General features: G+C 47.1%; 5 protein-coding genes; 2 read left to right on the top strand and 3 right to left on the bottom strand.

The window, feature by feature from the left end:
* Positions 1-485: 485 nt before the first annotated feature.
* Positions 486-808, bottom strand: FFUJ_02218 (uncharacterized protein; the record flags this gene model as incomplete). XM_023573923.1 has 2 exons in its annotated part: positions 486-696; positions 753-808. The coding sequence occupies 2 exons, from the start codon at positions 806-808 to the stop codon at positions 486-488; spliced, it is 267 nt and encodes an 88-aa protein (XP_023427366.1).
* A 1,288-nt stretch (positions 809-2,096) lies between these two features.
* FFUJ_02217 (related to tol protein) lies at positions 2,097-4,130 on the bottom strand (the record flags this gene model as incomplete). The annotated part of the gene is made up of 1 exon (XM_023573922.1): positions 2,097-4,130. One exon carries the CDS (start codon positions 4,128-4,130, stop codon positions 2,097-2,099), a length of 2,034 nt encoding a protein of 677 aa, XP_023427365.1.
* A 622-nt stretch (positions 4,131-4,752) lies between these two features.
* FFUJ_02216 (probable catalase isozyme P) lies at positions 4,753-6,494 on the bottom strand (the record flags this gene model as incomplete). XM_023573921.1 has 6 exons in its annotated part: positions 4,753-5,316; positions 5,368-5,790; positions 5,845-5,937; positions 5,988-6,225; positions 6,288-6,417; positions 6,464-6,494. The coding sequence occupies 6 exons, from the start codon at positions 6,492-6,494 to the stop codon at positions 4,753-4,755; spliced, it is 1,479 nt and encodes a 492-aa protein (XP_023427364.1).
* An 822-nt stretch (positions 6,495-7,316) lies between these two features.
* FFUJ_02215 (related to alcohol oxidase) lies at positions 7,317-9,199 on the top strand (the record flags this gene model as incomplete). XM_023573920.1 has 3 exons in its annotated part: positions 7,317-8,853; positions 8,902-9,065; positions 9,116-9,199. The coding sequence occupies 3 exons, from the start codon at positions 7,317-7,319 to the stop codon at positions 9,197-9,199; spliced, it is 1,785 nt and encodes a 594-aa protein (XP_023427363.1).
* A 389-nt stretch (positions 9,200-9,588) lies between these two features.
* On the top strand, positions 9,589-10,317 carry FFUJ_02214 (uncharacterized protein; the record flags this gene model as incomplete). Its single annotated transcript, XM_023573919.1, has 1 exon — positions 9,589-10,317. One exon carries the CDS (start codon positions 9,589-9,591, stop codon positions 10,315-10,317), a length of 729 nt encoding a protein of 242 aa, XP_023427362.1.
* Positions 10,318-13,070: the final 2,753 nt, after the last annotated feature.

Genomic DNA, 13,070 nt, shown 5'->3' with positions numbered 1-13,070 from the left:
AAGTTCCTAAGAGGCCGTGTTTTATTAAGTCTGATTTTGCGAATTCAAAGCAGCCAAGCTGCTGTCCTGTACAAGACACTGTTTTAAAAGCACAACGTCGAATGATAACACTCGGCCGAATCACACAGGCTATCCACTACTTCACAGCCACTCTATGACGACTAAATGGCATCGATCACTAAATTTATCACAGGTACACCCTTTTACCTAAGTAAAGAGTTTACCCTCTTGACAGGAGTATGGGAATATTAGAAGATTATAAGGTATCAAATAAATTTGTCAAAATATTCCCTCAACTTAGCACAGATATCCTAAGCTTATACCAAGTTATCTAATCTTTTTCTATTACTTAGAATCAAGATCCTGAGTCTTCTTTGCTCCCCTTGTCCCTACACCTTTAAATAAGCCTAGCACTTTTGTTAGTCATCACAACTTCAACATCTTAGTCGTTACGCACTCACTGTATGAGAAATATCTATCCATTATTAAGCGAGAGATTCGTTAAAGCGCTCATGGACCGACCGCTTAACGAGTTTTGGGTGAATAGTCGGTTTGCTAGGCTTGTCGATCGTACGTCTTGCAAGATGCGGGTGATCAGTAAGCTTATCATGGTCTGTCACCGAACGCTTTGCCAGGTGTAGGTGATTCGTTGGCTTGTGGTTCTTTGGATCAGTGGGCTTCTGTTGAGCAGTGATTCTTATCATCCGCAGCATATTAGTTAGCGCTCCTTAGATTTCTGGGGATTTACTTACGCTTGAACTGCTCCGAAAAGGAGGCAACAAAGGAGAATGGACTTGATGCCTAACATTGTTGCTCTTGATTGGACTTTGCAAGGAATTGTATTTGTGCTTAAGATGATCCTTTTCATCAGGACTCGGCATCCTTATTTATAGCATAAGAATTACATGTTGAAGATCGTATGCCGAGTACCCTGTCTATAGTTCACCAGGGGTTTAATAGAGTTTACAAGCTGCATTACGTAGCCGGGTAAGGCGGGATTTTAGCTTCGGCATTCAGGAACCATTAGCCGTTAACCAACATGCCGATACAACCCGAAAATAATAGGAATGCTAGTTTAATTGTTTATTTAGCCGGGTTCCGTTAAGTACTATTTACCGAATTTTAGGGGTTAAATATCGTGATCGATACCAAATATTTGTGTTTCCCAATGCTGCTACCTCCTAAAGTACAGTCACAAGTCCTCAATAGTAATAATTTACTGCCTAAAGCTTAAGCTTTATGTTATGACTTTAGGCCTTGAGCCACAGATCTATACAAGGTACAGTCGATTGTAGTATACCATATTTCAGTCTCTACCAAGGTGATATGTTAATGACTTTTGCATGCTTGCAAAAAGAGTAAATAATAACCAATTTCTCTAGGTCAATGCGCACGTGAGCCGTTCCAACTGGCCAGGCATATGCCTGCAGTTCTATGTAACAGTAGCAGCGGCTCGTATTCCATAATTTGCCGTCCCAAAAGTATAAATCCTCTCGGCTCTATTATTTTACCCTACGGCCGTTATGCCGAGGGTGATCCCTTTTTCACCAGTCGTTGACCTCGTATTAGCAATATTAGCTCATAGAGTCATCGGGTGATTGGATACCAGTCAATTAATTAACCAATAAAGCACAGATATCTTGTCTTTGACACACCAGTCGTGATTGCCCCTCCCCACTCAGTCATTGAGCAAAGAATGTTCGGCCGTGCCTACAGAGCGCTTTGCTGCGAAACAGATTGACTCATTACAGCCAGGATCACCGAAATGGATATTGGAGATGCCAGATACTCTTAGACCCAATGCTGATAGATCCAATCACACCTTTGAAGAGGTTCAATGATAAAACTCCTTAGCAGCAGGGCCTTGAAGAACAAACGACGTGATAAATAATCCAACACACAGCCCATTCTAAGCCTCGAATCAACTTTTCAAAGTTTCCATTCGGAAACAGTCGCGATTCCTTTCGAAAAGCAAACAACAATCTCTCTTCAATAACAGCCACTCCCTCTTAGTTCTCACAGTCGAAAAATGGTAAGTCAGTACTCGCGCAGATGACGAATAGCAATGTTAGCGCGGTAATTGCAAACATAACTAGTTAAATCATAATCAAGCTCGAAAGTCTTGATGCCTCAGTACTAGCCGAACTATCCGTAAATGTGACCCCTAGTGAGCGAAATTTCTCTGGTTCGAGTAATTCAGAATTGAACTCCTCTTTTTGAAATACATGGGCAAAACCAATTCGCCTATAATTCGTTACAGGCCAGGTACAAAGAATCGGCTCCAGAACAACGCAGTCCAAAAATGGGGATGGATCACGTGAAGACTCAAACGCTAGAAGCGTGAGCTTTGTGCCTTTGCTGAAAACAACCCCCAAATGATCTTTTAAAAGTATTAGATCGAGGCTTGTCCCGTCTTCCAAAACTACATTTGACTTCCTTCTTGACGTTGCATGAGAGTAGGTAGCATGAGTTAAGACTCCTTGTAAATGTAGTTGGCCCTGCAAAAACCCGTCTTCTTCGAATTGAATATGCATGAAAGTCTTGGGGTTTTCTCCGGAGAGTAAGTAAGTATATAGTACAGGACCATCGAGGGATGCCCAAGACCATGATGGCGCTCGATAGTCTTTACTCTGTTTCACGACCGGGTATTCTACCGAGAATCCCAGCTGCCTCTCAAGACCAACATTCCACATACCAAAGGCGTAGTCTGTTTCCATAAAGGGTTCGAAATAGCTGGCGATTCCCATAAAAGCAGGAAGTTTGTCGCTTATGAACGTGAACTGGCTATCCGAATAATCCTGAACAGCACGATTCCATTGTCGGAACATGGTGCATGGCACACACTTTCCCCGTGACCAAGCCGACAAAGTGGTTAATCGTTCTGGAAGTAGTGCCTTGAAAGAACCAGCGAAAGGGATACCAGTTGGGAATGCTTCGCATTTCAGTTCTTGGTGGCATTCCCAGAATACCTGCTCTTCTGCAAAGTAAATCACTCTTGGCGCAAGCATTCTCTCTTGAAATACCCATCCTCTTTTGAAGAAAGGTGTGTACCGTAGCTGCCGGTGGGTGTAAAGAGTGTCGATGATGTTAAATGTCTGACTTCGAGTTTCAGGAAGAGGATTCGCTCGAACACATCCTAGGCGGATGCTTTCGGCATTTCTACTCCGAAACAAGCCACCATCTGGTCCATCAGATGCCGAGGCAGCAATGTTACATAGTCCATTGGAGTAAACTAAGCCCATGCATGCAGACTCACGCTCCCAATCTTCATGAGAATCTTGAATAATACACAATGCATCGATCCATAGGTGTCTTACGCCAAGGGCACGGGCGACAACTATGGTGTCTCTGAATGTTTTTGGGAGTGTTCGTATTGCCCAGCCTCGAAGTAGTTCATCAATATTTGAGGACAACAGTCGAGGTTGTTTTTTTGCGTCCCATCTGTAGCTCAGTGTGATATATGTGCGGGTCTGAGTAATGTTCTGTGGTCGCAAAACAATTCTGCAGGTTTCATCTTTGGATCGACCTATGTCTAGCAAACGCGTAGGTTGCCAAGGCGTAACATCCTTCGTACAGATACTCGATTTGTGACCCTTTTGACATGACTGGATCCATTTGGAGATCAGTCTAAGTGTGGAAGGAGATGAGGTTGAAGATGACAATGATGGCCGAGCATCATACCGAATCCAGTAGTTGTCTTCCACCGAAGTTAGTTTTCTTTCAATGTGGACTGGCTTGAAAAAGAGAAAGCACCACTCACCGTTTCTTGGCATTAATTCAAACGGTATATAATGTGAGTGCTGTTTCGAGCCGGGGCAACAAATCATGAGAAGAATTGCCGGTGAATCATGATCGTGCTGGACAACGTAATGCATGCCATCCCAATCTGTTTCCGAGCCCTCTTTCCAGGTAGGTTCACGCTCGGCACTAGTCGCCTTGCCGGATATAAGCATGTCCCATACTCTGCAACAAATGTAACAATTCTGTGAGGCTGCTTTTCGAAACGACCCTAGTGAGTCGTGGTGCCGTCGCAGAGGCCACATAGAGCTATTGCGCCTTTCCTCCTCCCAACTGGCCTGGTCGAAGTGCAGAGCACGTGTACAGGTCGGACAAAGGGTGCTATATGCCATAATGAAAAGTCTTCCACGGAAAACCTTACTTATTACCGATGGCGTGCGTTCAAAGAGATCAAAAACTTGAGTCGCGAATTACCTCTAAAAGGGGCCAGTCACCCTTAAAGGAATACGGGGAAGCCGTTTGGTCGTATGGCTGTCTATAATGCCTTGCGGTCAGCCTATTGCCCTGATTAGGTGACTTGCTCCCTAACGTTGCGGGGTAGGTTGAAACAAGGCTAATCGTAACAAGCACTGCTGAAAATCGGCATATCACATAGCTAGATTTTTAAATGATCTGCTTTAGGTTCTATATCAGAAGCCAGTTAAATAAAACTCTTGATCTTTCATATTGATTTTGTTTGGAAATTCTATAAATTATTCTCTTATTATAAAGGGACAAGAGAGTCTTGGTGACGTGATATGCACGTTGTTTTACTGGCCTAGGAGCCCCCTGCTAAGAATACCAGCGCTTAATTGACTTCTATAGTTGGTAAGTTACTAAACACCCGTCTTAACGTATATTTCATATTACGCGCATTGGCATTATGAAGACGAAGAGGTCTATTCTAAGCATTCTATACGTTTATCGCTGATCTATTTCATTAAGTCTAAGCCAGAAGTTCTTTCCTCTCAATATCTAAAGATGAGTAGCATCCTCCTTGATCTTGGCCATCATTCGCTGACCAATCTCAGCATCAACCTTGCTAAACATAGCAACGACAGCCTCTCGTAAAGGAGTAGGTGTGCCAGCCAAGCTTCCAACAACATTGCCAACAAACTTCTCCTTCTCAGCATCATCAAAGACCCTCCTCCACAGATCCCGAGGCTGAACAAAGTCCTCATCGTCAACGGGGATCTCGTTCAGACCCAGCAGTGCGTTAGCGGCGATGCGCTCGTGGTGTGTGATCTGAGTGATGGATTGGGTGGTGACGCCGGGGCTGAGAGTGCTTCGAACGTAGTTGGGATCACCGCCGTAGTTCTTGGTGGTGGTAATACCGTCGCGGACGAAGGGGGCGTATACGGGTGCAATGGGGCGGTTAGGAGGGAGTTGGGCGTAGTTGGAGCCGAGGCGGTATCGCTGGGCGTCGGGGTAGGCGAACATGCGAGCCTGAAGCATTGGATCGGGGGTCATGGCGATACCAGGGACCAAGTTCGATGGCGAGAAGGCAGCTTGCTCAATCTCGGCGAAGTAGTTCTCAGGCTATGATCCGTCAGTACTTGGGTCATCCTTGTCTTCCAGTGATGAACTTACGTTCTTGTTCAACGTCATCTTTCCAACCTCAATCAAAGGAAACTCCTTATGGGACCAAATCTTGGTAATGTCGAACAAAGCCCGACCAAAGGTCTCAGCCCTCTCAGGCTCCATGATCTGAACATACAGCTTCCAGACAGGATACTCGCCACGGGCGATAGCATCCCAGAGATCCTCAGTATGGTAATCAGCATTAGCACCGGCCTTCTTCTCAGCCTCGTCAGCAGAGGCAAAGCTGGTGTGGCCAGTCTCGGGACGGAAGTGGAATTTGCAGTATCGGGGACGGCCAGAGCTATCAATGAGCTTGAATGTGTGAACTCCGAAGCCGGTGACGCGGCGGATAGAGTCGGGGAGACCACGGCTTCCGAAGAGATGCATCAGGGTGTGAACACTCTCGGGTTGGTTGACGTGAAAGTCCCAGAACTAAGAACATTAGATCATGTAGTCACAGCACCAAACTCAAACTAGATAACTCACCATGGTAGCATCAGGTCGGTTGGTAGCGGGATGTCGCTTGTGGCTTCGGTTCAACGAAGGGAATCGCATCGGATCGCGAACAAAGAAGACAGGCTAAGGTGGTCAACAAAAGATTCACCATCAATCACAGGATCGACACTTACAACATGGTTTCCGACAATGTCGTAGTTTCCTTCCTCAGTAAAGAACTTGACAGAGAAACCTCGGACATCGCGAACAGTATCGGCGCTGCCCTTCTCACCACCAGTGGTACTGAGACGGAAGAGAACCTGAGTCTTCTTGCCAGCGGTGTCGAGAAACTTGGCGCAAGTCAATTGAGCGATTTCAGGGTTTGTAACTTCGAATTCTCCCCAGGCACCAGCAGCTTTGGCGTGAACGACTCTGTGATGTTTGTTAGCTAAGTTCTTGTGTGCGGTGAAGGTGCAATTAGATGGGAGACTTACCGCTCAGGAATGCGCTCTCGGCTGAAATGGGCCAGAGTCTCAAGGAGAAGGGTATCACCAAGAGTTGTGAGACCGCCGCCGCCAAAGACGGGGAGGGTAGTGCTCACGGAGGGGTCGCGAACAGGCTGACCTACACTAGTTAGCTGGGCCAGGACATGTTGGCGACTCAGACCTACCCTCAGTCAAAGTATACACAGGATTAGACATTTTGAAAGGCTGAAATTAAACGTAATGAAGAAGAACAATTCGTAGTTTCAATGACGAGAAAGAAACGAGGGAATTCCCCAGCCTTAAGATAAATTTTGCACTCCTCATTACGGCATTGTCAATGCCGAGCCCGCCCCGACAGATAAGAAATGGATCTCATCTCTGCGGGCCTCTGTTCCAACATTTCGATAAGATAGAGGTTATCGCGAACAATCCCCATGCAAGCCCAATCACAGCTGCTACTTTTCTAAGCCGCAATCTAGAGAGTGGACTCGGTGTTCCCGGTAGTATTACTGCTTGCGGCTAGTGTACTCCCTGCCGAAGAGCCGCTAAAACTGGACCCCGAGCGAAGCTGTTCTAGAAACAGATACCGGAGCTGACTCGGCATCTTTGTCAGATTCTTTGTAACACGGGTTTTGTGCGGGATTTGCGAGTTTTTGCAGATGAGGCTTGACTGTGCCTCGAAAGTGCTCGAGTTTTCGTACGGGGAATACGTCACTGGCTGAACACCGAGAGATCCGCATAGAAGCAAACATCAATGTTACAGCAGAAATGTCGGCATGTCGATGCCGTGAGACGCGTATGTCGGGGATGTGCATCTTGAACATGGAGAAGTTGGTCAGTGACGACATTGCAAGATGAGATATATAAATATCACGGCTCACGATGGGTTTTGGTGTTTTGCAATCCAGCAATCACTCAGACTTCATCACAAGCATCTCAACTACTACAAACTCTTCTACTTCTTCAGTAGACTCATCTCATCCCCTCACTCTTCAAGCACCTTCAACACATCTACTTCAGCATATCAAGTTCAGCAAAATGGCATTCGTCGCAAACGGAAATGAGTACGACTTCATCATCGTCGGCGGCGGCACAGCAGGAAACACTGTAGCAGGCCGTCTCGCCGAAAACCCCCACGTCCGCATCCTCATCGTCGAAGCCGGCATCCCCAACCCGCACCAAATCCCCGAAATCACCACGCCCTCCAAGGCCTTCAACCTGCGCGGCAGCAAGCACGACTGGGCCTACAAGTCCACCATGATCAAGCGCGACGACTACGAGCGCATCGAGAAGCCCAACACCCGCGGAAAAGTCCTCGGCGGTTCATCCTGCGCCAACTACTTCACCTGGATCCCCGGCTCAAAGCCCACTTTCGACGACTGGGAGGCTTTCGGCGGCGAGGATTGGAACTGGGATGGTTGTGTGGAGTATCTTCGCAAGTGTGCGACTTATCATGATGAGGAGGGGCTTTATCCCGCTGAGCTGGGGAAGATTGGCACCGGGGGCCCTATTCAGATTGCGCATGCTGATCTTGTTCCTGAGATGCAGCCGTGGCGTGATGCTTTGACTGAAGCGTGGGTCTCAAAGGGTGAAGTCTTGACGGAGAATATTTACGATGGTGAGATGAGGGGTCTTACGCATTGTGTTGATACGATCCATGGGGGTCAGCGACAGGGAAGTTTCTTGTATCTCAAGAACAAGCCCAATGTCAATATCCTCTACGGTGTTCAGTCCAAGGAGCTGATCATTGATCCTCGCACCAACACTTGTCTTGGTGTTACTGTCATCAATCCTGACACTAAGGGAGAGCTCAGTGTCTTCGCCAGCAAGGAAGTTATTCTGTCTCAGGGTGTTTTCGAAACCCCCAAGCTTCTCATGCTTTCTGGTGTTGGTCCCGCCCAGGAACTCCAGAAGAACGGTATCAACGTCAAGCTCGAATCTCCTCACGTTGGCCAGCATCTTCTTGACCACCCTATCGTTCCTTTCGTTCTCCAAGTCAAGGATGGCTTCGGTCTGGAGAACTACATCCTTCGAAACGGTGCCGCCAACAGCGCTGCTGTCGCTCAGTACAAGCGCGACAAGACCGGCCCCGTCAGCTCTGGTCTTCTTGAACTCGTAGGCTTTCCCCGTATCGATGAGCGCCTCGAGCAGCACCAATCCTACCGTGAAGCCAAGGCTGCAAACGGCGGGCTCGATCCCTTCGGTCCCAAGGGCCAACCTCACTTCGAGCTCGACTTTGTTGGCATGTTCAGCACTGCTTTCCAATGGCACTACCCCGTTCCTGAGAAGGGTAACTACATGACCGTCATCGTCGACCTTCTCCGTCCACTTTCTGAAGGTCAAGTCACACTTAACAGCAACAATCCTCTTGTCCAACCCAACATCAACCTCAACTTCTTCGGCAATGATCTCGATATCCTTGCTATGCGCGAGGGTGTTCGCTGGACTTATGATGTTCTCACTACTGGCAAGGGCTTCAAGGACATTGTGACAGGCGAGTATCCTTGGAGAATGCCCCTTGAGTCCGATGAGGAGATGAAGAGGGCTGTCCTTGACCGCAGCCAGACTGGTTTCCGTAAGTAAATCCTCTGATTCTAAAGCATTATACTGACATTGTTCACAGACCCCTGTGGTACTGCACGCTTGTCCAAGAACATCCAGCAGGGTGTTGTTGACTCTCGCCTTCGTGTTCACGGAATCAAGAACCTCCGCATTGCTGATGCCTCCGTCATCCCAGTCATTCCTGACTGCCGCATCCAGAACTCTGTCTACATGATTGGAGAGAAGGTAAGGCTTTCTCAGTTCAATTCTTGTGGCTTCACTGACATGTTTCTCAGGGTGCGGATATGATCAAGGCTGATCATCCTGAGATCTTTGGTCAGGCTCCTATCAGGGCCAACCCATTCACTAGCCGCCTGTAGATGGATATAGACACTAGATTGGAGGCACTGAGATTAGAACTAGATCGCGTTTAGACATAGCATATAGACTTGAGTGATTTTGTAATAGATCTTCTTATTTTATTCTTTCACTATCCATCTTCCTTGATGTAGGAATGCTGACAGTACCGTCAGCTTCATGGACGGAGCTAAATTCATCCACCAATCACAACGCCTCGGCGCATGACTCACTCCACAATTGCATCATCTCATTCGTCCGCCATCATCATTAATGATGGCCAAATGGTGTTGATGATGGCCAAATGATGTTGCTTTAAATGAGTTGATAGACCGGCAGCTCATGCTTGAATTGCGCGTCTTACCTTGAAGCTCATTTAATTATTTTGAAATCTACAGAAACTGTTGAGAAAATGGCATCGACACCACCGAACTCGATCAAAGTACTACTCCTTACCAAAACTTGCGGCTATCGTCATGATTGCATTCCCGCCTTGATCTCAGCCTTCAACTCACTACCATTCTCCGTAAGAGCAACGGAAAATTCAACAGAACTACTCTCTCTTTCAGACTACGACGTCGTTGCTCTCGGACACAACACCGGCGATTATCTGAATGAAGAAGAAGTCGCCTCTTTGTTGAGTTTTGTCGAGAATGGCGGTGGTGTTGTAGGTATTCATGCTGCTACATCCGGCCTGAAGGCAAACGCCAGATATACCAAGATCTTAGGCGAAGTCTTCAATGGCCACCCACCGCCACAGTGGATGACTCTTGATGTCGAAAACCCCGATCATTACATCAACGGATATGAATCTCTTCCCGGTCCGGACTCTGCACCAGAAGAGGCTCATGCCTGTCCTGTCAAAACAGAGTCACTTCCAACGGGGCAGTTTCCATGGTTCGACGAGGTGTATACGTTCAGATCTCACCCCCGCATCGAAGGCCGCACGATCTTGCTTTCCGTGCAGGGTGACAACGAGGAGAGCGCTGAATCGGCCGGCTTTCCGTTGTCGTGGACTCAGACGGTCGGAAAGGGAAGAGTGTACTACACTGCTCTGGGCCATTTTGACGAGGCATACAAGAATGCATGGTTCATGGAAAGCTTGCGCCGAGCTGTGGTATGGACTGCGAAGAAGGATTGATGGCGGGCTGTATAAGCAAACCATTGGGGTCAAGCATAGAGGCGAACTAGACACTGCAACAATCCTTTGATAATATTGCCCATTCCGAATAAAGCTATTTTCGAGCAAATGCCATGCACTGCACCTATTTACGTGGAGTCGAGAGTCTGGTTGATCGTCACGAGTGTATAATGGCCATGTATGGACGTTCCATTTCTTGACGAGACTGCTCAGGGCCTAGCCCATGACTGTCGTCAAAATTAAGTTCCAAGTCGGTGTAGTCTCCGCCGCATCGGGGTAATCCTTTCTCCCTACGCAAGGTGAGTTGTTTTCGGGCATGTTTGATACTGCACCGCCAAGATATACTCACAACGCCTCGCCAAGGCAAATACCTACGGTCGGAAGGTCCGTTCTCTGCAGATTCATTGATCTTCACAGCTCCTGCATCCAGGATAAACTCTGTGGCCGTTCGCGGGGTCGTATTGCGGAGTTTCTCCAACGTCGGCTTACCACTTTCAAAAATCCCTTCCAAGCCAGCCAAGAAAGATAAGCAACAAGACCAACAGCGGGAACTGTAAGATTGTGGATCAAGCGGGACGGAACAAGTCTTGGCCCGAGGGCACGGAGCTATCAATGCTTGATACCCAGTTTATATCTGGTCTCAGCTATCGTCGGAGGAGTCTTTCATGATGGCTTCTTGGCGGTTGTCTCAAGACGCGGACCAATCATCAATTTCACTCTGCACGCGTGAACGAGGAGACTTCCCGATCAGGTAATGAGGCATGTTGATCTTGGGAAACGACAAGATCAACAGCATAAGTTGTTTTTAAAGGACGATAAACGCGCATAAGTCAATTTCTTGAATAGGGTATTTGATGTTTAATTGTTAAGCTTATCTTGAGATGTGCAGTGCTTGCTGAGTTGCCGAGATTGCAATATGACGAGAACAAGACCCTGTTGCTGGAACTAGCTAGCCTGGATAAGGGCACGCGGCTCAACACGTAATAACGCGTTTTACCCCAATGAACGAAGCCTACCCTATGCCAGCGGTGAACTCAGCACATTTGCTCCAGGTTTTTCCATCTCTCGCTTGTGAACACGGGGAAATTCTCAGCTCAGAATAAAGTGGCCAGCCAACAGTGACAATCATCCCGCACGCATAATCACGCCAAGTAAAGCCTATACAGCTACAGTAATATGTCCTGTGCTGACCACTTTTCATCACAAAAAAACACTGGGGAGAAGTGAAGATCAGAAAGGCCAAGATATCCACGGAAGACCCAATTTGTCCAACCGATGAGGGTCCTGTAGCGAACTCGTGATGACAATCGCTCTGGGCATTGCTGGGATGAGATATGAGATCAGCGTGCTTGTTGTTGAGTTAATTTTACTTTATTTGTGATATGAGCGGTATTTGATCTTTTGCTTTGTTGTAATTCGATCCTGGGATCTTTTGTGACATGCACAGTGTCACATCGAGCTCCTTGCAGATACACTGTGAACTCTACAGATTCAACGATCGCCACGGCACTTTCACAAATTCAAGCCATAGAGAATCAGCAAAACTTAAAAATCTTCTAGAAGTTTTCTTTCCTTCCAGATAGTCAGTGGCGATAGCCTCACAAGGCGATTCACCATCTTGAACAACAATAATCCGCGACCTACCCGATACCATTTTCGCCACGAGTGACGGAATAGCCGCCCGAACAAATTTATGACGTTGCCGCGAGAACTTTTAGCGCAGAAATCTTATCCAGAAGCCTTATCCACTAAAACCCCACACACCTCGGCACTATTCCCCAATTATTCTCGGCGCGGGTTGAGAAATCACGACAGCACAAAACTTGGAGAAAAGGGGGGACTTTACTTTTGCGGTGGGTGATATGATCTTACTCCTTACTCCGTATGGAGTATGTATGCTTATGGTTATTCTCGGGTTGTTTTTTCTGGAGTTTTGAGACGATACTCCGCAAGATCTGACTCCGTGCTCATTTCGGTTATGTTGCTTCTGTCGACGTGCCGATCACATCTTGACGATCCGTTAGTGATGGCCAACTCTATCTGTCAACAGAAACAATCTTTCCTCAAAACATATTAATGCGGTGTAAGAAAGCGTCAACTTAAAAATCGTCATTTCTCCAACTCGTATGAGGGATTGATCTAGTCATGTAATGGCACACACACGTACAGGGATAAAGAGCCGAGGGATGGAGCATCTTGATCCAAGGGTCCTTGTCTCTTTTAGGAAATTGTGAAGATCACCAACGCCTATGACGTATCTGTTCCGCCAACGTCATTTTACCCATATTTAAAATTTTTCAAATCAACATTATCCTCTATCTATCTACCACCGCCGATAACTCTCACTCTTTTCTGTTAGTAGACCCAGTGTTTCCTTTCCCTTTTTACGTCAGCGGGGCCTTTGACTTAGCGTAGCTCCCGTCAAGTGACGTTATTCGCGATGATAAGTTACTGGCTAAAAATCTCTTTCGGCTGGAGGCGACCCCTTCACATGTGGTTTATCTAAGGTTATCGGTTCAAGGGACCAGAATTTCTCCTCATCGTACTCCAAGTTTCTGCACCGTGCCAAGTTTTTGGGCCCGAGTCATTCTCGGCTTATCAAGTTGCATTCTTAATTCGTCTCCACTGTATGCTGTGACAATGAACTGAAAAAAACATTGGAGAACTGTGGGTTTCCTTTTCGTGAAGTGATCCACGTAGACTCCAGAGTTTACTTGGCGCTGGTGTTGCTGATTGTCCTTATAAAGGATCGT

The sequence above is a fragment of the Fusarium fujikuroi genome, chromosome FFUJ_chr03 (genome assembly GCF_900079805.1).
Source record: "Fusarium fujikuroi IMI 58289 draft genome, chromosome FFUJ_chr03".
In the NCBI taxonomy this organism is placed as follows: Eukaryota; Fungi; Ascomycota; class Sordariomycetes; order Hypocreales; family Nectriaceae; genus Fusarium; species Fusarium fujikuroi.
Note: the sequence above shows the minus strand (reverse complement) of the source record. Positions and strands in the feature narration are given on the sequence as shown.